The sequence below is a fragment of the Hoplias malabaricus genome, chromosome 1 (assembly GCF_029633855.1).
Source record: "Hoplias malabaricus isolate fHopMal1 chromosome 1, fHopMal1.hap1, whole genome shotgun sequence".
Taxonomy (NCBI): domain Eukaryota; kingdom Metazoa; phylum Chordata; class Actinopteri; order Characiformes; family Erythrinidae; genus Hoplias; species Hoplias malabaricus.
In genome coordinates this window covers 23,950,372-23,973,016 of record NC_089800.1, presented here as the reverse complement: position 1 = coordinate 23,973,016, position 22,645 = coordinate 23,950,372, and the positions used below count along the sequence as shown (strand labels likewise).

The 22,645-nt window shown below is 40.0% G+C and overlaps 1 protein-coding gene across 2 annotated transcripts; it reads left to right on the top strand.

Annotated features, from left to right (window-relative positions):
* Positions 1-5,801: 5,801 nt before the first annotated feature.
* On the top strand, positions 5,802-16,659 carry LOC136710515 (myelin-associated glycoprotein-like). Of its 2 annotated transcripts, none has more exons than XM_066686083.1 (8): positions 5,802-5,882; positions 9,270-9,342; positions 9,594-9,977; positions 10,096-10,395; positions 10,546-10,839; positions 12,975-13,081; positions 14,285-14,314; positions 15,330-16,659. In XM_066686083.1, the coding sequence occupies exons 2-7, from the start codon at positions 9,306-9,308 to the stop codon at positions 14,312-14,314; spliced, it is 1,152 nt and encodes a 383-aa protein (XP_066542180.1). In that variant the 5' UTR covers positions 5,802-5,882; positions 9,270-9,305; the 3' UTR covers positions 15,330-16,659. The 2 variants fall into 2 exon arrangements, with proteins under 2 accessions (XP_066542180.1, XP_066542188.1); XM_066686091.1 differs by lacking the exon at positions 5,802-5,882 and adding an exon at positions 9,156-9,178.
* Positions 16,660-22,645: the final 5,986 nt, after the last annotated feature.

The following is a 22,645-nucleotide window of genomic DNA, read 5'->3' as shown; positions in this document are numbered from 1 at the left end:
ACTACCCGGCATGCCCCAACTGCCATCACCTCACCCAGGGCAACTGCCTCATAGTAACTTTACCCTTATGGATACCACCTACAGAGGACCTCGACCAACAATACCCAACTATACTAGTCGTGATCCCAGTGAGTTCGCTCGATTGAAGCTAGCACTTGAGAACCTTTTACCAGCTGATGGGACTGAATTATTTAAATACCGGGTCTTGATGGACCATCTAAAGTTAGACGAAGCGAGACTTGTCGCAGATGCCTATCTGCATTCCCCGACACCTAATACAGACACCCTGGCTGCATTGAATGACAAGTTTGGTCAGCCACACCAGTTAGCGTTGAAGCGGATTGCTATGGTGATGGACTCTCCCGATATAAGACGTGGAGATATTGCTGCTTTCGAAAGGTTTGCCCTTCAAATCCAGTCCCTTGTGGGCATGCTCCACACCCTTGTCTCTGAGGGGGAAGTGGAGCTGCAGTGTGGTTCACACGTCGCACGTCTTCTCAGTAAGTTACCTCCAGAGCAGAGAGCAGATTTTCGTCGCTGCATGTATCACCGTTCTGGCACCAGCTACACTCTGGTTGACCTTGCAGACTGGCTTAAGTATGAAGCCTGGTGTCAAGATTTTGATGCTACGCTGCCTACTAAAGCAGCAAAAGAGAGTATGGGGGCCAGATTCAGTAGCCGTCAAGGGAAACGGTCTGTCACTGTTCTGCATGGATCCAAAGATGAGATAAGTAAAAAAGGGTTACTTAATGCCACTACAGTAAAGAGCAAGGGAAAACCATACTGTCCATTTTGTGATAACTCAGATCATTACCTCAGTAAGTGTACCGCTATTTCCCAGCTCTCCTCAGACCAAATAGCCGACTGGATAAAGGTAAACAAAAGATGCTGGCGATGTGCATGATCACATCAGGCTGCACAATGTAATCTAAAGAAACCTTGTAACATTTGCCAGAGGAGACATTTGCAGATTTTGCACGAGGTCAATGAAAAGCCGTCACGGGGGTTAGTGATGACTACAGCAACAGAGAAAGGGGAGAGACCGACAACGGATGTGCTCTATTTGGATCGTCCAACTGAAGATCACAGAGTCTTATTGAAAGTAGTGCATGTTATTATTCATCATGGTGATAAGAGTATTGATACCTTCGCAGTATTGGATGATGGGTCAGAAAGATCGATGTTATTACCCTCTGCAGTCCAGAGTTTGGGACTACGAGGCACTCCAGAGCACTTACCCTTATGTACCATCAGACAGGATGTACAGACCCTCCATGGTGCTTTGGTCTCCTTCTCTGTCTCATCCCCTGCCCGACCAAAGAGTAAATACCAGATAGAGGTGGGGGATAATATTTAAGTGTCTCACAACCCGAGCGGTACATTTGGATATCCTTACCTCAGTAGATACTGACTCATTCTTGATGGCTCTATGGAGATTCATCGCACGTAGAGGAACTACAGCGGAGCTGTTCTCCAACCAAGGAACCAATTTCCGAGGCGGTGAAAGAGAGTTGATGGAAGCATTTAATGTACTGTCCCCAGAACTACAACATCAATTGACCAAGCAGAAGATCCATTTCCGTTTCAACCCCCCGGCTGCTCCTCAATTTGGAGGTGTATGGGAGCGGGAGATTCGCACTTTACACCACCATTGATGCGCAACCTGTCACTGAAGAAGTCCTTCGCACTGTGCTTCTTGAGGTGGAAGGAATCCTCAATTCAAAACCCCTGGATTATGTCTCATCAGATATTAGTGACCCAGATCCTGTGACTCCAAACATCCTTATGATGGGGCGGCCAGACGGATCTCTTCCACAGATAGTCTATCCAAAGGATGAGCTTCTGAGTCGTCGTCGGTGGAGACACTCACAAATACTGGCTGACCACTTTTGGACTTGTTTCATTCGTCTATACTTACCCAGTCTGCAATCACGCCAGAAGTGGCATTCCAGAACAGCAGACCTCATTGAAGGTTCAGTAGTTATGATGTTAGACCCACAGTTGCCAAGAGCCCTCTGGCTAATCGGTTGAGTTGTCAAGGTTCACCCTAGCCCTGATGGTCACATTAGGACAGCTGATGTGGAGGTGAAGGGCAAAACATACACTCGGCCTGTTACAAGATTGATTGACCTACCGGCCCTCCCTTTTGAAGCTGATGAAGACAGTTCTGTGCCAGCAGCTAGTACACAACCCTAGTGCCTTTTGTTGTGAGCAAATGTATTACATACATTTTGGGGTGGCTGTTCAAAAGGCCCAGTGTGTATAACATACTTATAGTCGTTCAGTACATAACAACTTAAATGTGTATGTTAATATTTTGTTTTCTTTATAAATGTGCATTTAGCCATAGTTATTTCTCATTCGTTGAAGCTCTGTCGCATGACTCGCATGTCGAATTTCCAGCATCATCTACTAGGGGAGCAGTTGTTAAGTGCAGCCACCATAGTTCCTTCTCAGTCTGCTTTGTGTTATTTAAACTAGCCGATGTGCGTCATTGATGAAACGTGAGTCAAATGTTATTCATTCATATTAGTACCTGGATGCGAAGGAAACACCGCAAGTTCATGTTTATGAGCATTATTGCTTAATTAGGCGAGTGTGTTCTGTCCATGTGCTCCTTTTGTATGTTCCGTTTCCCTTCTCTCGGTTGTGTACTGTGAATTTATCTCTTACCGGTAGTGTCCTACTTTAAGTGTAGATTTATTCATTCTTTACGTTATATGTTCATATATATGTAATATTCTTAATTTATGTTATGGACATTGAATTGGTGGGTGGAGAAACCGTAGGAATGCTACCATCGTCTTCTCTGAATATCATTGAGTTAGTTACAGGAATCGGCCGCTAGGTGGTGTCTCAGTACTATTTATAATAATTAATGCTCTGATGTTGCTGTACTGAATCCTGAGTTTAGAACCCCACCTATTTATCACAGTTCAACATATGTTGTGTTTCTTTCTTATTCATATTGCTATTTTTGTGTATTAATCTTTACAATCTTGTATGTATTTGTTTTCTACAGACCACACACATACACCCAGAGCTCTCATTCCTCATGTTCATGGACTAATAAATTCTTGAATTAACTCTGGCCTCAAGTGGTGTTCTGGCCGACACACCGGATTGAACACAGGACAAACTACGTATCAGTGGTAGCCTCCTAAGATTATAGTGGTCTCCACCACAGTCGTAGTACCTGAACAGTTTAGGTCCCATGTGTTAAACCTTGCCCATAATCATATAATGGCAGGACATTTTGGTATTAATAAAACCTATAAGCGTGTTCTGCAGCATTTCTTTTGGCCAGGACTTAGGGCTGATATAGTGAAATTTTGTAATTCTTGCCATGTTTGTCAAGTTGCCGAAAAATCTAATCAAAGCATTCCCCCAGCACCTCTGTGTCCCGTACCTGCCGTGTTGGACTGTGTTGGTCCTCTTCCTAAGACAAAAAGTGGTAACCAGTATTTACTGACTACCATGTGTTTGTCTACTCGTTTTCCAGATGCTTTCCCACTGTATACTATAATTGCTAAGTCTATATCTAGAGCCCTTGTATGTTTTTGCTCTATTTTTGGTTTACCTAAAACCATTCAAACAGACCAGGGAACAAACTTTACTGCTAAGCTTTTTGATCAAGTGCTTCAGCAACTGCAGGTGGAGCATCAAACATCCTCAGTCTCAGGGTGCTCTTGAGCGGTTTCCACAAACTCTCAAATCTCAGTTGCGTATTTTCTGTTTGGAAACTGGGAAAGAGTGGAATGAGGGTTTGCCTCTCCTAAGGTTTGCTATTCATGAGGTCGTACAAGAGTCAACTGGTTTTAGTCCAGCTCAACTGGTGTTTGCTCATACAGTGCAGGGACCCTTAAAGTTGTTAAAAGACCAACTGTTGGCTGAAAGATGTTCCAGTCGTGGTACTTTGTTAGAGTATGTCAGTAAATTTCATGAGAAACTCCACAAGGTCTGTGAAATGGCACAGACAAATATTTCCTCTGCACAATCTTACATGAAGTTATGTTATGATAAGCAGGCAGTATTGAGGGAATTTTGGCCTCATGACCAGGTTTTAGTGTTGTTGCCGGTTTCTGGTTCTGCATTACACGCAAAGGTCTCTGGTCCATTTGAGGTTATCAAGAAATCGAATGAGGTCAATTATGTTGTGTCTACTCCTGATCGTAAAAGGAAAGTTCGCACGTGGATTTTCCTGCTCCACATACTAGACGTAACTACAGAGATTTCCAGGAATGGCTGGGCACCACCGCTCTTTTTGTAAAAAACATTCTGTCGTGGTACTCCCTTTAACAGATCTGCTCAAAGGTCATGTGAATTACGTATGGACTAGTGATTGTCAGAGGGCTTTTGACAGTGTAAAGGCTCTCTTGTGTCGTGCTCCAGTTCTGAGTGCTCCTGATTTTTCACAATCATTTAAGTTGGAAGTGGATGCATGTGATAATGGTGCAGGTGCTGTGCTGATTCAGGATGACATCCGAGGAGTGCCACATCCTGTATGTTTGTTTTTCTAAAAAGTTCTCTCAACTTTATTTTTTGGGAAATTTCATTAACCAATAATCATCTCCTAGACCGAGACGTAACACTGATGTTTGCACAGTATTGTATATAACAGAAGTCATTAATTATTGTGTCATCCAAAATTCATGCTTGTGGGCTTATACTACCTAAAAAGAACAATCAAATATGTCTGAAAACTTACCAGGCAGGTCTTTAATACTGGTTCACACTCCCTTTTGTGTCTGCTGTTTACAAGTTGGAAGGATTTCATATATGTGCACAACTACATACATACGGGGGCAGTCGTGGCTTAATGGTTATAGACCAAGCTTGGAACATCCACGGCTGAAGTGTCCTTGAGCAAGGCACTGAACCCCCAGATGCTTCCTGGGTGACGGGGATGGCTGCCTGCCGATCCTGACCCATAAAAGGAGAATTGTTCGGTCCACTGGCATAAAAAGGCTGGTACATCACTGACTATAGACTACTGCTGGTCCACCATCGGACCACTCATATTATTGTCCTGTACAGGATATAACTCGTTTATAATCTCCTCAAACAGATTTTAAATTCACAGAGACTTTTATTCTGGAAAACAAACTAATACAAATATTACCAACAACTATGAGAGATATAATAATGAGTAAATGCCTGATATAAAATGATTATGATAAAAATGTTGACACTGTGCTGGATTAAAATTATTTACTAATCTTATTTATAAAGAATAACAAAAAGAACCTAATGAAGGAAAAAAAATTAAATTTGACTGTGAATGGAAGAGTCCTAAAATGTGGCATTTTGTCTAAAATTCTGTTTAATTAGCAGCTGTCTGCCCAGAAAATGCTGTGCAAAACACTAGTGGACCTCCAACTTTACCCTCAGTGGGCCAACAGTAGTCCACCCTCTCCTTGCTCTCAGGGGAAGAGTATGTGCCCAGCATTGTTGGTTATTTTTCTACTTAAAAAGACCCAGTTAAACCCAGCAATTAATTGATCCTGTTGTGTTTGACCATGATAATCATCAAACTGTGTTGGACACCTGCCCTCTAGGACAGGAAATAAATAGCCCAGCTATGGACTACATATGAGGAATACATTTACTTAATATAGCCTTTTTATAGTCATGTTTTTTTTATTTGTATAATTTAATGCAAACAATATTTTAGTTAGAGCTGGTGGTCCTTCTGTGTCTGCTGTTTACCAGGAATGTCTCCTAAAGATCCTGATCGTGCCTGTTTCCGGCAGTGTTGGAAAATTTCCTGACGTAATTAAGAAAGGTACTTTCCGTAAGACCCAGCAGTGAGAGGCGCTTTTCTAAGTGTTACATGTCGGAGGAGCGTCGCATCGCAATCGGTGTGAAGCTGTCATTTCAAGGTAAAAAATGCTGTCATTTTATGGTAAAAATGTTCATTTAAGTCTATTACACTACGTTTTAGCAATGAATTCAAGGAGAACAAATTGACGCAGTTTACTAAGTGTCTTTAAGGGAGGTAAGAATATTTTTATTCATATTAATATTTTAATATTTTTACGTTGAGAACGCGCTCACACTGCGAACTCTGCTGGAAGCTGTGTATTTAGGTCCAACACACGGGCTCCGGGGGCGAAAAGAAAAAACGGTGGACGGTTTGGACGGTGGAAGCAAGCGGCGGTGGAAGGAGTAACTACAGGTTCAGCTTAAAACGGATTTCCAGCCTTAGCTCCTAGAAAAGTTTTATTTGTTTATTTGTATATATATAAGCTGAACCTGTAGTTATATATATATATATACTGACCACTGGTGTCTCCGACCCTGGGATGTTGTTCAAAGGATATTTCTTTCTGTCTCTGCAGACGCATAACACAATGCTAATATCATATGCACCCCAAAAAGCAAAACCAAAACTAACCACAGATTTTTCCATTTTCTGAGAAATTGTCTGTTCACCAGGGAGGACTGACTGTTCCTGCTATTCACCTCTGATGCCTTGCTCGCCTGCCATCCACTGCTTCATGCTTTGGATTGGCTTCCCACTCACTGCTACCAACACTGCAGTTACTAAAAAATTTTTCCATTAACCAGTATTAATTAAACTGGATAAGGGTTACAGATAATGAATGAATGAATTAATTGTTTTGATGGCCCAGTTGTATTTTTTCAATGCACAGACTGGTGTAATTGTATGCAAATATTATGAGTGGAAGGAGTCAGTCTGAAAAGTTAAATATCATGGATGTTTAGTGTTGTTTTGCTATGTAAATTGATGTTAGGACACATTTTTAAAGGGAAATTTAAGCTTTTCAAAGTATTTATTAACAGCTTATTATTGTAATATCAGCTGCTTTTAATTTACATTTTTCATGATAATAATAAAATAATCAAATTAACTACCTAAACTGATATAAAATATCTGATAGGAGATCTTTAATATTGCAGCTTAAATATACAGGAGCATCTCAGTAAATTAGAATATCATCAAAAAGTTCATTTATTTCAGTAATTCCCTTAAAAAGGTGAAACTCATTATATAGATTCATTACAAACAGAGTGATCTATTTCAAGCATTTATTTCTTTTAATGTTAATGATTATGACTTACAGCCAATGAAAATCCAAAAGTCATTTTCTCAGAAAATTAGAATAATATATAAGATCAATTTTAAAAATGATTTTAATTACAGAAATGTTGGCCTACTGAAAAACATGCACATATTCACTCAATACTTGGTTAGGGCTCCTTTTGCATTAATTAGTGCACCAATGTGCAATGTGTCACTGCTGAGGTGTTATGGAAGCTCAGGTTGCTTTGTCTGTCATCTTCCTCTTGACAATACCTCATAGATTCTCAATGGGGTTTAGGTCAGGTGAGTTTGCTGGCCAATCAAGCAGTGACACTCTGGCTATTAAAGCAGGTATTGGTGCTTTTGGCAGTGTGGACACTTGCCAACTCCTGCTGGAAAATGAAATCCACATCTCCATAAAGTGTGTCAGCAGAAGGAATCATGAAGTGCTCTAAAATGTCCCGGTAGACAGCTGCGTTGACTTTGTACTTGATATAACACAGTGGACTAACACCAGCAGATCACATGGCTCCCTAAACCATCACTGATTGTGGAAACTTCACACTAGACTCAAGAAGCTTGGATTGTACCTTTCCACTCTTCCTCCAGACTCTGGGGCCTTGATTTCCTAATGAAATGCAACATTTACAAGACACTTTGGACATTGAGCAACAGCCCAGTCCTTTTTCTCCTTGGCCCATGTGAGATGCTTCTGGCATTGTCTCTGGGTCATGAGTGGCTTGACACAAGAAACAAGGGATGTGGCCCATGTCCTGGATACATCTGTGTGTGGTGGCTCCTGAAGCACTGACCCCAGCAGCACTTCTTGTGAATCTCCCCAAAATTTTTGAATGGCCTTTTCTTGACAGTCCTTTCAAGGCTGCTGTTGAAAAGACCGCTTTTGGAGGCCTAGCTCTTTAAGGACCATCTACCTCCATAACTAGAAGCTGCAGATTCTGTCATATAGACTTGCACAGTTAGTTGGAGAGGAGACATTGGGGTACATGTAACTTGTGACTGTTTGTCCTTATAAACTTTTTGTGTGTGTATGCCCAATGTAAGTTGAATAATTACTGTTTAAAGTAGATAATAATACATTGTTTGCCATTACTAATCTTTCTTGGTGGAGATTGCAGAGTTTAACTGCTTTAAACTATTTCTCCTCTTTAGTAATGTTTCAAGTAATATTAGGCTGGATTGAACAGTTAATTGCAAAGTTTGTGATGTTTAGGTTTTTATTCGACATTAAAATTTTAGCTCTGTGTTAAATGAGTATCGAATGTTCTAGAACTTTGTATGTAGCAACAGAAGTGAACAACCATATTTCCCCACTAGAGGGCATTATTAGATAAACTAAATGGTTATTGTACTGCCTTTGAATGATTAGCATTCTAGTTGGAGAATAATTACTAGAATGTGTGTTTTGTTTTCAATCTCAGACCATACTTCTCATTCTCCTTACTTAATTACTCTCATCATAACTTCCCATCTCTAATCTACAACCTGAGCCTGTGAATTAGTGTTGAATGATTGTGCTGGTGTGTAGACGTGCCTACTATTTTATTTGCTGAATCCCAATAAAAGACTGAAATCACCACTAACACTCCAGTGTTCTGACTGATACTCCAAACAGGTTGTCTCTGTTACTTGTGCACCTTTCTCTACCACACTTTTTCCATCCTCTCAACTTTCTATTAATATGCATGGATACAGCAGGAGGGTGTCAATAACTATGTTCTGGACAGCTGTCAAGTCAACAGTCTTCCTCATGATTGTGTGGCCTACTGTGACAGACTAAGGGGCCATTTTAAAGGCTTAGGAAACATTTGCAGGTGTTTTGTGTTGATTATTCCAATCTTCTGAGATAATGATTGTTGGGTTTTCATTGGGATTCCATTGTAAGCCATAATCATCAACATTAAAAGAAATACACGATTGAAATAGATCACTCTGTTTGTAATGCATCTATGTGATATGAATTTCACTTTAGTAATTGACTTACTGAAATAAATTAATTTTAGATGTTATTCTAATTTATTGAAATACAGTTATAGTTAGTGTGATTATTGCAGTGTAACCTGGAATACTAACTTAAAGTACTGATTTCAGCTGAAATAACTAAAGAAACAGGTATGATACATTAAATTAATTGCAAAATTATATTAAAACAATCAAATACATTTCTCTCTCGTTTATTATTATTATTATTATTATTTGTCAGTCCTATATTCAGTTCAGCTCGACTGCATTCAAGAACATGACCAGACTTCTGCTACTGCATTTAATTTTAAACGGTCAGTGTTTTATGATATTTCTCTTGTACTTTATTATATCAATACCACAGTTTTCTTAAAAATGGAAAAAAAATAGCTCCACAAAGAGAAATGGATTCCTCACACTTTTTCTTTAATCAATTCACCTACTACTGTTTTACTAAAATAGAAGGCTGTACAGAGTTTTAGATGCATCAGGAAATACAAAAAAATATAGAATTTACAATTTGGAAAGAATTGTCAATAACACACTTCTATTTTCTGGCGTACAGGTGTCCTGTTCAGTGTGACCTGGGCGTGGTCTGTCAACATGCCAAGGAACATTCGAGGCCTACACGGTTCCTGCCTTGTCATACCATGTTCATTCTCTTACTCTTACTCTCCACCTACTAACCCTGATCGAATAGTGTGGTATCAATATGTTAGTCGAGGCTACCCTTTAGTTTATGATGATTTGTACCCTGAATATGTGATTGAAAAGTTCAGAGGACAAACCAGTTTATATTCGAGTAAAGAACTAAATGACTGCAGCCTGCTGATTAAGAACCTCGACCTGTCCCACCATGGAGAAAAAATATACACCTGGATAGACCCAGAACATGTTGGATGGCGTACTTACAGTTTCTATGATGTTACAAGTACCATTTTAATTGAAAGTAAGAATTTGATCTGTATCTTGCTTCTCAAACTGCTCTCTTCATTAACTGTCCAACATTGAACCACATTTGACCAGTGCCTCTCTCTCTCCCTAATGTTAATTTTGAACTGTTGCAGCATCAGCAGAAAAACCCAGTATTCGGAGTTTTGGAGGTAGTCAAATTGGGGAAACTATCACAGTTCAGTGCAGCACCTCCCACACCTGCCCTGCCAACAAACCTACTCTGATTTTGAGTGGGATAGAAAATAAAGAAGGAACCAGTGACGAATTTGAAGATGACGACATTGGTGATGGCAAGTGGAAAATCACACTCATACGGCAAGGCATTCTGAGGTCTGCCAATCAGAGATTTGATTGTATTGTTAATCATCCTGGTGGTCTCTCAGCTTCAGCTACCAAAGAACATACTGGAAAGTGTAAGTGGCTTTTCTGAACTTGTACTTTTCTGAGTTTTTAAAAATGAATTTTATTGACTCATTTATTGACTCATTTTCACCATTTGTTTGCACACTGTTCAAAAAATGACCGCACTGTCCTCAAATAAATTTGATCTGAATTGTCAATAGGTGCCATTGACACACCTCAGATCACGCCTGACTCCAGCACTGAGTTTCTTGAGGGCGTGGAAACAGATATTGTTTGCTCAGTCACCTACATGTGCCCCAAAGACCGACCTTCCATCACCTGGAACGATGGACAGTTATATGGCAGCACAATTCAGGAAACACATGGAAATAAAATGGAAGCTCGATCCACATTAAAATTCACTGCAAAGGCTAGTGACCATGGACGGGTCATTACCTGCAAAACTCATTTTAAAGAAAATGTTCAGATTTCAGAAATCAATTTAAAAGTAAAACGTAAGTAAGGACTTTTCTTAAGCCTTCTATTTAGTGATTCCACTATGATTTTTCTTATTTATTCCAGCTGCACATAGTTAATGTATAGTACTTTGTATATGATGTCAAATCAAGAACTTAAAAGACAATTCAGTGGTTATTAAACTGAGATTATGATTATTTACGAGCGTAAATTAATCTGACATTTTACTTTGCTATCTAGTGTTTGAAATAATGTAGTTTTACATATTTGAACACTCAAACTAAAAATGAAAATGTTTACACATACAATACCTTACAGAGAAACACAATTTTTGTCCAGTTTTCAACAAATGAATACACAAGTTATTATTACATATCCAAAGAAGTATTAAAGATTATTATAGAAGTAATATACAGCACTAGAGAAATTGTATAGTAAGTTAATGAAACTTAAGGTAATACATTTAACATAGATGAAAAATGTAGTTGCTTGAGGCTAATGCCCTTGTGAAGCAGTCATTAATCTCTAATGTCAGTAATTGTTCAATCACTGGCTTCTCATTACCACATTAGTAATCAATTACTAAGGTGTATTAAACATTTTCCAGAATTCCAGCTTTTTTATTATTTTCTATTATTTTTATTAATAACCCTAGAAGGTAACACTTTATTTTAAGGTCAGCTTTTTTTTATTATTACTTAATTGTAACATTTTTGTTGTAAACACTTACAAATGTGTAAAATGAAATGTTCATACAATGTATTTTCAATTTTTTTTAAAAAAGATTATTAACTGTTTATTTACTAATGTCCTAAATATTTTAGCATTGTAATACTTTAGTTGCAAGCATAAACCTCAAATATCTTTATAGGGCATGTTGACCCTAGAATATTAATTCATTCATTGTCTGTAAACACTTATCCAGTTCAGGGTGGCAGTGGGTGCGGAGCCTACCCAGAATCACTGTGTGCAAGGCCAGTCTTTCACAGGGCGACGCACACTCACACATTCACTCACACCTATGGACACTTTTTGTGTTTTTGGAGCGTGGGAGGAAACCGGAGCACTGGGAGAAAACCCACGCGGACACAGGGAGAACACAACACCACACTCCTCACAGACAATCACCCGGAGCGGGACTCTGGAGCTGTGACAGAGACACTACCTGCTGCACCACCAGTGCTGCCAATATAGTAGTTATTGCTAGTAAACTCTTTTTTTGCATGGTTCTATTAGTATATATTTGAGTGTCCTGTTGGTCAGAATCACTGTAAACCAGCAATACATTTACATTGATCAGGTTAGTATTCAACTGCATTATTGTATTTTTGCTATGAACTATAGCATTAATAAGCACATCCTAAAGGTAAATCAATAGTTTTAAAAGGTGAATAAGTTACACTTATGGTCTTGCAAATAGCTTACTTTACTAAATACTTTATATTAATATTAATGTATTATTATTTAATATTAATTAACAATAATATTAATGTAGGTTGTTATTTATGAATTACTTCCATGATATTAATACGCACTAACTAACAATATAGTGCTTATAATGGAGAATGAGACTTATTTATTTGTGCAAATAAAATAATTTTTTTAATGGCCACTATATTTTTACACAATGAACATGTAGAGAAACTGCCATAAACACACACCTTGACATCTACAGTAATAGTGAATATTCCTTGCAGCTTGCAAAAGTTTTAAAACTGTAGTAAAGTGGTTACTCTGAATGTCTGGTAAGTTACCAGTATCCAACAAAATATTTAAATACATTTATAACACGTTTGTAAAATCTCTTACAAATAAGAATTCCTTGAACATGGTGAATAATCAAATATCATAAATATAGGTATAAATATATATAAACATTATATATATATATATATATATATATATATATATATATATATATATATATATATATATATATATATATATATATATAAACATAACACAAAGAGTAAAGAAGTTATTTCTTTGTTGTATCAATGCTTCATTGCGATAAATCTTATACTGTTGGAAAGCCTGTTAATTTCCCTTTTAAATGTTGCTACATTTGTAAGAGCTGGGTATGTGAAAAATTTGCCAAATCATCTCCATTGCAGGCGGAGGAGCTGTGTATGAGAAATTTATCAGTTTTTCCCATTTGTTTACTCTCTTTCAGGGTACGAGGGGCTGAGAATGGAGACCATAGGACTCTATGTCCTCACACCTTTGTTTATATGTCTGCTTCTTTGTGCCGTAGCTGGAGTTGTAATTTACAGGAAAAGGGTAAGGCGGCATATTTTTGTTTATTTTAATGAATTTTAAACATGTTATTAAGCTCCTACTGTGGGCGGCAATACTATTTTCATTATTGTTCATTAAATTCCAGGATTCCTTCAGATGGTGAAGAACATGAGAAAATGCAAACAACATGTTTTATTTATATATTTATCTATGTATTTATGTGTTTGTGAGTTATCATGCAGATTTATTTTTTTACTCAAAATATCATAATGCAATAGATTTTCCAGATGATATTTAATTGTAATATGCTTTTTCCATTGCCATAAACTACAATAAATAAATAATGTAACTGAAATGGGTTAAACCAGCTGCTTGGGGGTTACTGTACATTAATTACAAGCATATCATTTTTAAAATGGGCTTTGTTTTTTAAAAGGAGATCATTATGGAGCCAATTTTCCAGATTAGATTTAATTATCACTGCTATAGACTACACTGTAGAGCACTGTGCAAATGTCTTAGGCCCCTAAAATGACCATTATTTTAAATAATGTATCCTCTAAATAAGAGTGGTGATTATATACAATTGTATATAATTATAAGTACAAAATATACTTTTCTTAAAGTATCTGTGTTGGTTTCCAGATGTTCTCTTGATCATATGGATTTGTAAAATCACTTATAGTTTATGATAACCTCAAATAAAAAAGAGAAGTTAAAGGTTAAACCAATACATTAACACACAGAATATCACTAATAAAGTTATTTGTTTTAATATTTATTTGAGCACATAAACTCTTACTGCTCAGATAATAGCTTCTTATATCCAATTTTCTTATTTGCCCAAAACTTTTACACTGTATTATGTAACTTTCCCATTTTATCTCCCAGAAATAAGTAAAAAATATACATAGAATGAAACTAAAAAGTGCAGATTTGAATGCACTTAAATAAAATTGGTTTCCTCTCATAACATTTGTTTACTTTTGCTTTTTGTTGAGATTTTAAAGGCTTTTTACAGCGGTGCCTCACTCCAAGCGCTTCCTTATAAGGCGGTCATTAGAAATTCATGGGTGGAGATTATGGTATTCATACAACGAACATATTGATGAATCTGGATTTTTACAAAAGAAGAAGTGATTTGCGAATGATTTTCATGCAAATTCATGTGTGTGTGTGTGTGTGTGTTTGTTTACATTTTGTTTTGGCGTCCTGATTCCAATTAAAATTATTTTGATTTTACAGAAGGGATCCAGACCTGTCAGTGGAGTGTAAGTAAGTACTGGGTTAATTTAACATCTTAAAAACTCTCACTTCTAATATAAATTCTAATATAGTATATCTTGTGGATTTACCTCATATTGTCAATCCTGCTTTAATAAATATTTTAACAGTAACATATACAGTTATAAGCAAATGTTGCATACTTAGTCATATTTACTTTAATAGAAAAGAAAAAACACAGAAATGGGAAATTCTTCAAAAGCTCTTTTGGTGGGTTGACACTGTTGGGGAAAATATTGTACAAAGTTCAATTACCTGGTGTGTTTCCATGCGGTTCTCATATATGCACCTGTGCAAGAGATCTTCATAGCCCCCAGCTTTCAGAATGACATCATTGTAGCACATATGAATGGTCACAAATGAAGCTCCAATTACTACAATTACATTTTTAATTATGAATCATTCCTGGTCCATCATTTTGAAGGTTTACATATTGTAAAGACCAGCTGCTTGTTCAAATTATTTACATTAAAAAACAAACAAAAGCTCTTTTCCTGTAAAGAAAGTAATATGTTCATATTTTGTTTTCATAGTGCAGCATCTGGAGCCCACATTCTGTCATCCAAGAGATTGCTCAATTTAATGCAAACAAATACATACAAATAATTAATAAAGGAACGAGGCTGTGGTGTATACCTTTAAATACCATATATAAGCTTTTATTAATTAAGTTAACCATCTCTCTCTCTCTCTGGTTGTATGTTTGTTTCCATTTGTAAATATTATTGTAGGGGACAAAAATATACTATAGGAATATATATTATATTATATGAATATAATATACTTTTAAATCCATTTTGTTTTTAATGGTGAAAACATGATTCCTCTCACATTTTCATCAGTATTTAATAACAATAAATGTTAATTTTTCTCTCAGCACTACCACATGTGCTGAAGAGCTCAGTTTAACCATTTCAGTATTTTGTCCTGTTTATGAGAGTGTACATCTACTAGTGTAGTGCTCCAGTGATTGACAGCACTCAGTGATGTGTTGATTTCTCTACAGGATTATGAAGACGACTTCAACATGGAAGTGCATGGTGATGGAGGTGAAATTTCTATGAAAGACAAAAGAAGATTTTTTGAAGGATTTTAATGAGTGTCAATATCTAAAGCCATTAACACTAATATTTACTTAAATAGCACATTCATATACTACAAATCTGCCTACAACTATTATCAACAACTGAAGTGTACCCTATTTTGATTTTCTTTACTGCAGTGTATTCCTCCGATAATCACTTAAACCAGAACTGGAATTTTTTTGTTTGACAAATAAAATTCTTTCAGAGATAACTGCACACACATATAACCAATGGCAGACTGCACTCTACTGATATTTTTTATTGATATATTGATGTTACTGGTAAAATGAAAATAATTAGCTATGTTAACCTGAAAGATTATTGATGATATTTTATTATAAAATATTTACAACAACGTATTTTATAGTAAAGTGTATGAGTTGACACCTGCTCGGTTTTTATGTTTTCTTTTATGTCATGTGTCCTTTGTACTTCTTTAGCTCATGGTTTTATTTTGGTTCCTGTCTCCTCCCTTGTCCCTGCCTTGTTTTCAGTGCTCCCTTGTCTGGTCTTGTGGGTAGATGATTTTCCTTGTATATTTCCACAACAGTTTATAGTGGTTTTCTGTTTGTTTCTGCTCAGTTTTGTCCTGTTCTGTTATTTGTTTGTGTTTCCCTTGTCCTACCCATGTTTTCTTTCAAAGTATATGTTGTGTCTGGTTTTTGGTTCACAATAATGCCTTGCTGGAACTGCTTTTTTTTAACATAATTTGTTAATGCCAGTTGTCCTTTCTATTAAATAAAATTGTCCAGTGATATAAAAAAAGATAGACATGACATTAAAAAACAAAACATTTTTTTCCAACAAAAGCCAAGAATATTTTCCTTTCTGTAATTTTCCATTGTTTTTGAGACAGTGATGATTTAAGTTCATCATGAGATTTGAATTGTTTAGGTGCACCTAAAGATATACCACTGAAAAGATAAGGTTTAAATAGACTTCATGACTGTGGTCAGCTGGGGTTAGTTCATTTGAATTCTTCCAGGGATATTGCTTTTCAGTCAGTGGAAATTTGCTAAAGATATTAATAACTTATTAATATTAATAACTTTCAACTTACAGCTTGTGAATTCTGGCTCATAACAACGGCATAACTCACATTAAAACACTATATCTGATTTTATATGTTAATATTAGTTATTGAAATTGTTTATTAAAGCAGATTTATTTTTACTTATTTGCAAAAGATTTTGATGCACTGTTATCTGTTGTTTTTTTTTTTTTTGTAGTTTTGAGACTTATGAAGGCATAACTGGTTAAATAATAATAAAAATGTTTTGCAAAATGGATGAAATCTTTCAACTTTATATATATTAAATATTGCATCATATCACAGAGCATCTGAAACTAAAGGTAGCAACCTAAATGCCTTTCTACCCATGTTGTCTCATAATTCAGTGCTTTGGAAAGCCATGTTATTTTGCCATGAAGACTCTAAATTTATTAAATCTGAAAAATACTCTGAAGGCAGTTATTCACCAACATTAACTAGGATACAGTTACACTGACTTTAGTTATCTAGAATAATTACTGACCTAGGTCTATAAACTCAAATTCATTAGACAGAGCGGCAGAGTATGAGCTGCATCGGTGAGGCTTCCTGGAGGAGCAGGGAACGCTTCAAATGTACACAGCATTCCAAATGGATCTGTGCAATTATTTGCAGAAGATCTGTTACAAACTTTGGTGACAATGTTGCTGGAATCTACAACGCTGTGTTGAGTGCAGTGAGCTCGCTCTAAGATGACTGCAAGCCCCAGTTCTCTGACATAGGGCTGGAGGTACACAGTCTGAAAACGCATGCTTTCGTATAGGGGAGCATATTAGCCAGTTGCCCAGGTATGGAAGATTACATGCCAGTATGCAGAGCAACATGTGTATGCTGTATGCCTTAAGTGAAGTCACCACGTGACATAGTTTTGGGAGCTAGACCATGCCCCAATTACCTCTCCACAGCTCTATGTATACCCCTTCACTCTCACTCCATCCCCATGTCAAACAACATCGCATTGCGTTTTTGTCTCACTCACCCGTGTCACCATGGACATCGCTCTCGTCGCCTCCAATGACAAATTATTTTCCGCAACCCCCGGTCCCTCATCTACCAGTTCGCAACCTACCCCTAGGCTTCGCTCGGTGGTTGAGTTGAGGTTCAAGCCACCCCTTCTTCGACTGCCTCAGGCTCCCGATCCAGCCGCCTCCGAGCTCCGCACTCCGGCTCTAGGCGTTCCCGCCACTCCTCCCCATCCTCTCCTCATACTTCTCGCCGCTGTCTTTGGTCCAGTCACTGGACTACTCCTCCTGCCAATTCCACCGCTCACAGCAGGGTGTACCTCCTGATTCAGCAATCCCAGCCTCTGACCCTGCAGACGCCGTCATACCATCGGGCACTTCAGTCTACACCTCAGGTCCAAGCCTGCCCGCTGCTACTTCCACCTCTGGCCAGCCGGCAGCCGCTGTTGCCCCGACCCCCCCGGCTTCAGCTCCAGCTCCAGCTCCGGCCCAGCCCCAGGCCCCGCTTCTCCTGCCCGGACCCGCCCCTTCCCGGGTTTCTGTGTTTTCTCGACTTTCTTCTCCCTTCTTCTAATTCTCTCTCTCTCCCTCCTACTCTATCTGCCTCTTTTTCTTCCTCTTCCACTGCCCTCCTCTTCCGTCCTTCCCGCATTCTCGTCATCTTGCCCCCCTCCCCCTTCATCCCACCCATCCCTATTCATCCATCCCCTGCTCCCCATTCATCCCACCCCGACCCTATTTCGTCATCCCAACCATTTCCATTTCTGGCTGCACCTTCTCAGGCCCCTCACCTTCTCTCACTCTCTCTGCCTACAGGTGCTGCTGCCGACCCATCCCAGCTCCCTGTGCGTTGGCCTCAGGACAAGTCCTTCTCCTTGTCTTCAGCTCCCTTGGCTCCGCCACCTCCCAACACTCGGCTGTTCAATCCACCTCTCATGCTCCCCAGTCTCAGAGAAAGGATCTTGCAAGGTGCCGACATCAACCTTTCAGCCTTACTGTGCCCTTCTTCAGCCCCTGTGGCCCCTTGCACAATCGACATAGGGGATCTTTCCTTTACACTCAAGTCTGCTGAACCGCAAACATCAAAGATCCTGACAGTTCCAGAATTCGCACTCGCTTTCTCCAATTACCGCAACATTCTCTGCTCTGCCTTTCCAATCCGTCGGCAGGAATTTGACGATTACCTATCCATCATACTCGATCTCGCCGTTCTTTTCGAGGGTTCCGCCTTTTATGAGTACCATCGGCAATTCTCTGCCTGGGCCGCTGCCCGCCTGCAGCAATGGAACATCTCTTGCTACTGGGGTGCTCTGTATCTAGAACTGTACTGCCGTGTCTTTGTCGGTCGCATTGCCTTTTCTTGCGATGTGTGTGGCAACCCATCCCATCCTGCCGCATCATGTTCACTTCTCACACAAATTCCCACTTCTGCTACTGCCATTGCCCCCACTTCACCCACACCCACCATCACACCACACGTTACTACTTCCAGCTTTCGTGATAGTCGTGGACGACGCCTGTCCTACCTCAACGGCCAGATGATTTGTAATAACTTTAACACAGGTGGATGTTTCGCACCGTCATGCAGATTCCTGCAAATCTGCACATACTGTGGCCAGGCTCATGCCCAACCCAGCTGTCCCCTTAGACCACCTAGATTCGACAGCAGCTGACTGCTTCAGTTCCTTTCCACTCCCATCAATGTGCCAGAATTTGCCATCTGCCTCTCCCATCATCCCGACTCCACTTTTGCCTTTTTCCTTCTCGATGGCCTTCTCTTCGGCTTTTCTCCCAGTCTGGTAGTCCTCCTCAACTCCTCCTTCTCCGCTCACAATCTGCTATCAGCCGAAGCCGAACCCGATGTCGTTTCGTCGCTTCTAGACAAGGAGGTCTCAGATGGTTTCATTATTGGCCCCTTCTCCATGCCTCCCTTCTCTTCCTTCTGCATCAACCCCATCGGCATCTACACCCGAAAGTATTCAGGCAAGAAACGCCTCATCACAGACCTCTCGACTCCCCACAGCTCCTCCGTGCTGTCCATCAATGGTCTCATCCCCAGCACGGATTTTTCCCTCTCCTATACTGGCATTGAGGACGCTATTTCACTCATTAACATCATAGAACACGGCACCTGGTTGGCCAAGGTGGACATTGTCTCCGCCTTAAAAAAAACTTATTTCTGGCACCTTTTTGGCGTGCACTGGCGAGGCTTATATTATTTTGCAGTCCGGCTGACCTTCGGTTGTAAGAGCAGCCCCAAGATTTTTGACTCCTTTGCCGAGGCCCTATCTTGGATATTGCTGAACGTCTATCACCTGCTCTAGGACATCCACCTCCTCGACGACTTCCTGTGGCTTGACATCCCTTCCTCCCCGCCAGCACAATGCATTACCCAACTCGACTCTGCCTTCCTCCGCCTAGGTGTTCCCCTCTCAGCAAAGAAAACCCTCGGTCCCACAACTTCATTCGAGTTCCTTGGCATCGTCCTGGATTCCGTCCTATTCCAAGCATCCCTCCCACAGGAAAAACAAGACTGCATCATCCAGTTCCTCTGACTTTCTTACCCAAGCTAGTTGCAATAAGCATCAGCTCCTCTCTCTGTTGGATCACCTCAACTTCGCCATGTGAATTATCCCCCAAGGTTGCGCTTTCGTTTCACACCTCCTTAATCTCGCCTGTTCTGTCTCCTCTCTGTTCCAGGTGGTTAACCTAGACTCTGCTTGTAAATCCGAGCTGAACTTCTGGCTCCTCCTCCTCTGTCACTGGAATGGCATCTCATTCTTCTACAACGATGTTCTTTCCAATCCCGAAGACCCCTCCATATTTATGGATGCCACTCCTTCTATAGGTTTTGGCAGCTACTACAATGGTTACTGGTTCACATCTCAGTGGCCCTCAGAACTCTCATCCTTCTCAATTGACGCCGGCGACTCAATTGCGTTGCATGAGTTGTACCACATCATGGCCGCTGCCATTCTTTGGGGGCACGAATGGGTCCATCGTGCCATTATCATTCATTCAGACAACACATCAGTTGTTCAAAGTCACTGCCACACATGTTCTTTCTCCGTCATCTTGTTTGGCATTCAGTTATGCACCAATTCATTTTAAGGGCTACTCACATCTCTGGCCATTCCAATCAAATAACTGACTCACTCTCTCGTTTTCAGTTTCAGAGATTCAGAGCACTGGCACCTCAATCGGATCTTCATCCCATGCAGATGCCTCCATTTTCAGAAATCATCCCGGCTCCAACATCTTTCAATCATCTCACAAGACCTCATCCTCCTTGCCGTAGCACCCAACAACCTCTCTACATATTGGACACATACGGCTGGCTAACCTTCAGACATTTCCACCAACTTCATAACATTCCGTTTCCATGCTTTGACTTCCAAACCACAACCTCGTTCATCACTTTTGCCAGCTTACACTTCTCTATCCGGTCATCAACCATCAAAGTCTACCTAGCAGCCATACATTTTTTCCACATCCTTATTCCCACCACCTTCAGGTCACCCTGCATCTGCGAGGCATTAAAAGGAACAAACCCAGTTTTCACCCTTGACGCCAGCCTATTACTTCATACATCTCAGCATGTTGCCTCTCCACGCTATGCTCAGGACGATATTTCCCCATTATCTCTTCAACACTCGAAGCCATGTTTTGCCTAGCCTTCTTTGGCTTCCTCCGCTGCTCTGAATTCATGGCATCTTCTTCATCCTAAAATCTTTACGCCACCCCAGTCTCACAGATCTTCAAATCTTCAATGCCACTGCATTGATCTTCACTATAAAACACAGCAAAACCGACCAGTTTGGCAGAACCACCCCTGTATATCTGTTCAAACTGTCTTCCCTGCTCAGTCCATTTGAACCACTCCTTCGCCATCTTCAGACCCGTCACACGCAAGCCTCATCTTAACACGAATCGCTTTTCACAACAGAACTTGGATCCGTCGCCACTCGCCATTGGTTCCATTTCCATCTCCGTCACATCCTTTCTCTAAGTGGTTTCAATCCCACTTACTTCTCTGCTCACTCCTTTAGGATCAGTGCGGCTTCCTCAGCCTCCCATCAAGGAATTCCCGACCACACTGTCCAAGTCCTCGGCCGCTGGTCCTCACAAGCCTACCACAGATACATCTGTATCCATGCCCACGATCTGCTTGCGACCCATGAATGATTGGCAACCATCTAATTTTGGGGGCACGGCTTTACGCACACGCCTACGAGCCACCTCGAACTCCAGCCCAAACCCTCTGAGTTCACCCCCTCTCCAACACTTCTCTGGGCATGGTCTATGCTAGTAAAATTTGCACCATGTGAGCCTTGAATATGTGGTGAGCTCTGCAGTGAGGGTGAGGAGCAGAGTGTGATCTCAGAAAGGGCACAAACAGGCTCCGCAAAACCAATCCAACGACAGGTAAAGTGTGTCTCTGAAAAACATTGTCCTATGATGTGTGCCTCGTGTGAACCCTGACTATAAAGTAAGTTGTGAAGTAAGTTCTGGAGTGAGCAAGGTATAGCACTAAGTTAAAACTGAGAGAGAGACAAAGTAACAGGCAGCCTACCTCAGAGTAAGTGAGTATCTCTGCAAGGATGGTATTCTAAGGGAGAGCAACTCAATATCCAGCTTAGGGTGGTCCACACCAAGGAAAGATGGGCACACAATGTGGCATTAAGTTGCAGTTGTGGCAGACAAAAGCCATGCAGAAAAGGGAGTCTGAGGCAGGAAAACCTCAGACTCAGCATTGGGAAGGCACTACCATATTAAAGCTCCAGCCAATGATAGAGTAGATGTGGGGCAAACAATGCAGTAGCATTCAAAACGATCCATAGTCAAACAGAGTGAGGGAGTATTAGCAATGAGCCTTTCGGATACAGAAGTTACAAAGCACAGGATCGCCAGTGTGTGACTCAATACTCACCTCAAGGAATAGAGTCAGAGGGAACCCCAGTCCAAAAAGAATCCAAATGGCAAAGATATTCTAAATGGGAATTCCGAGCTCTTGAAGGCAGATGTCTTGCTGCTCAAGGGAGCTACCAAATGAATAGTCAGAAAAGAAGAAGGAAAAGAAGGAATGTGACAGGTGGGGTCCCTTTTATAGGGCAGGCCCATAGACTGTATGTAAGAGTGTATGGCATGTCCCCGTTCTAAAGATGGATGAAATGGATGTTTGCATTTGCACCGTAGAGGAAAATTGGAGCCAGAGCATGTGCAG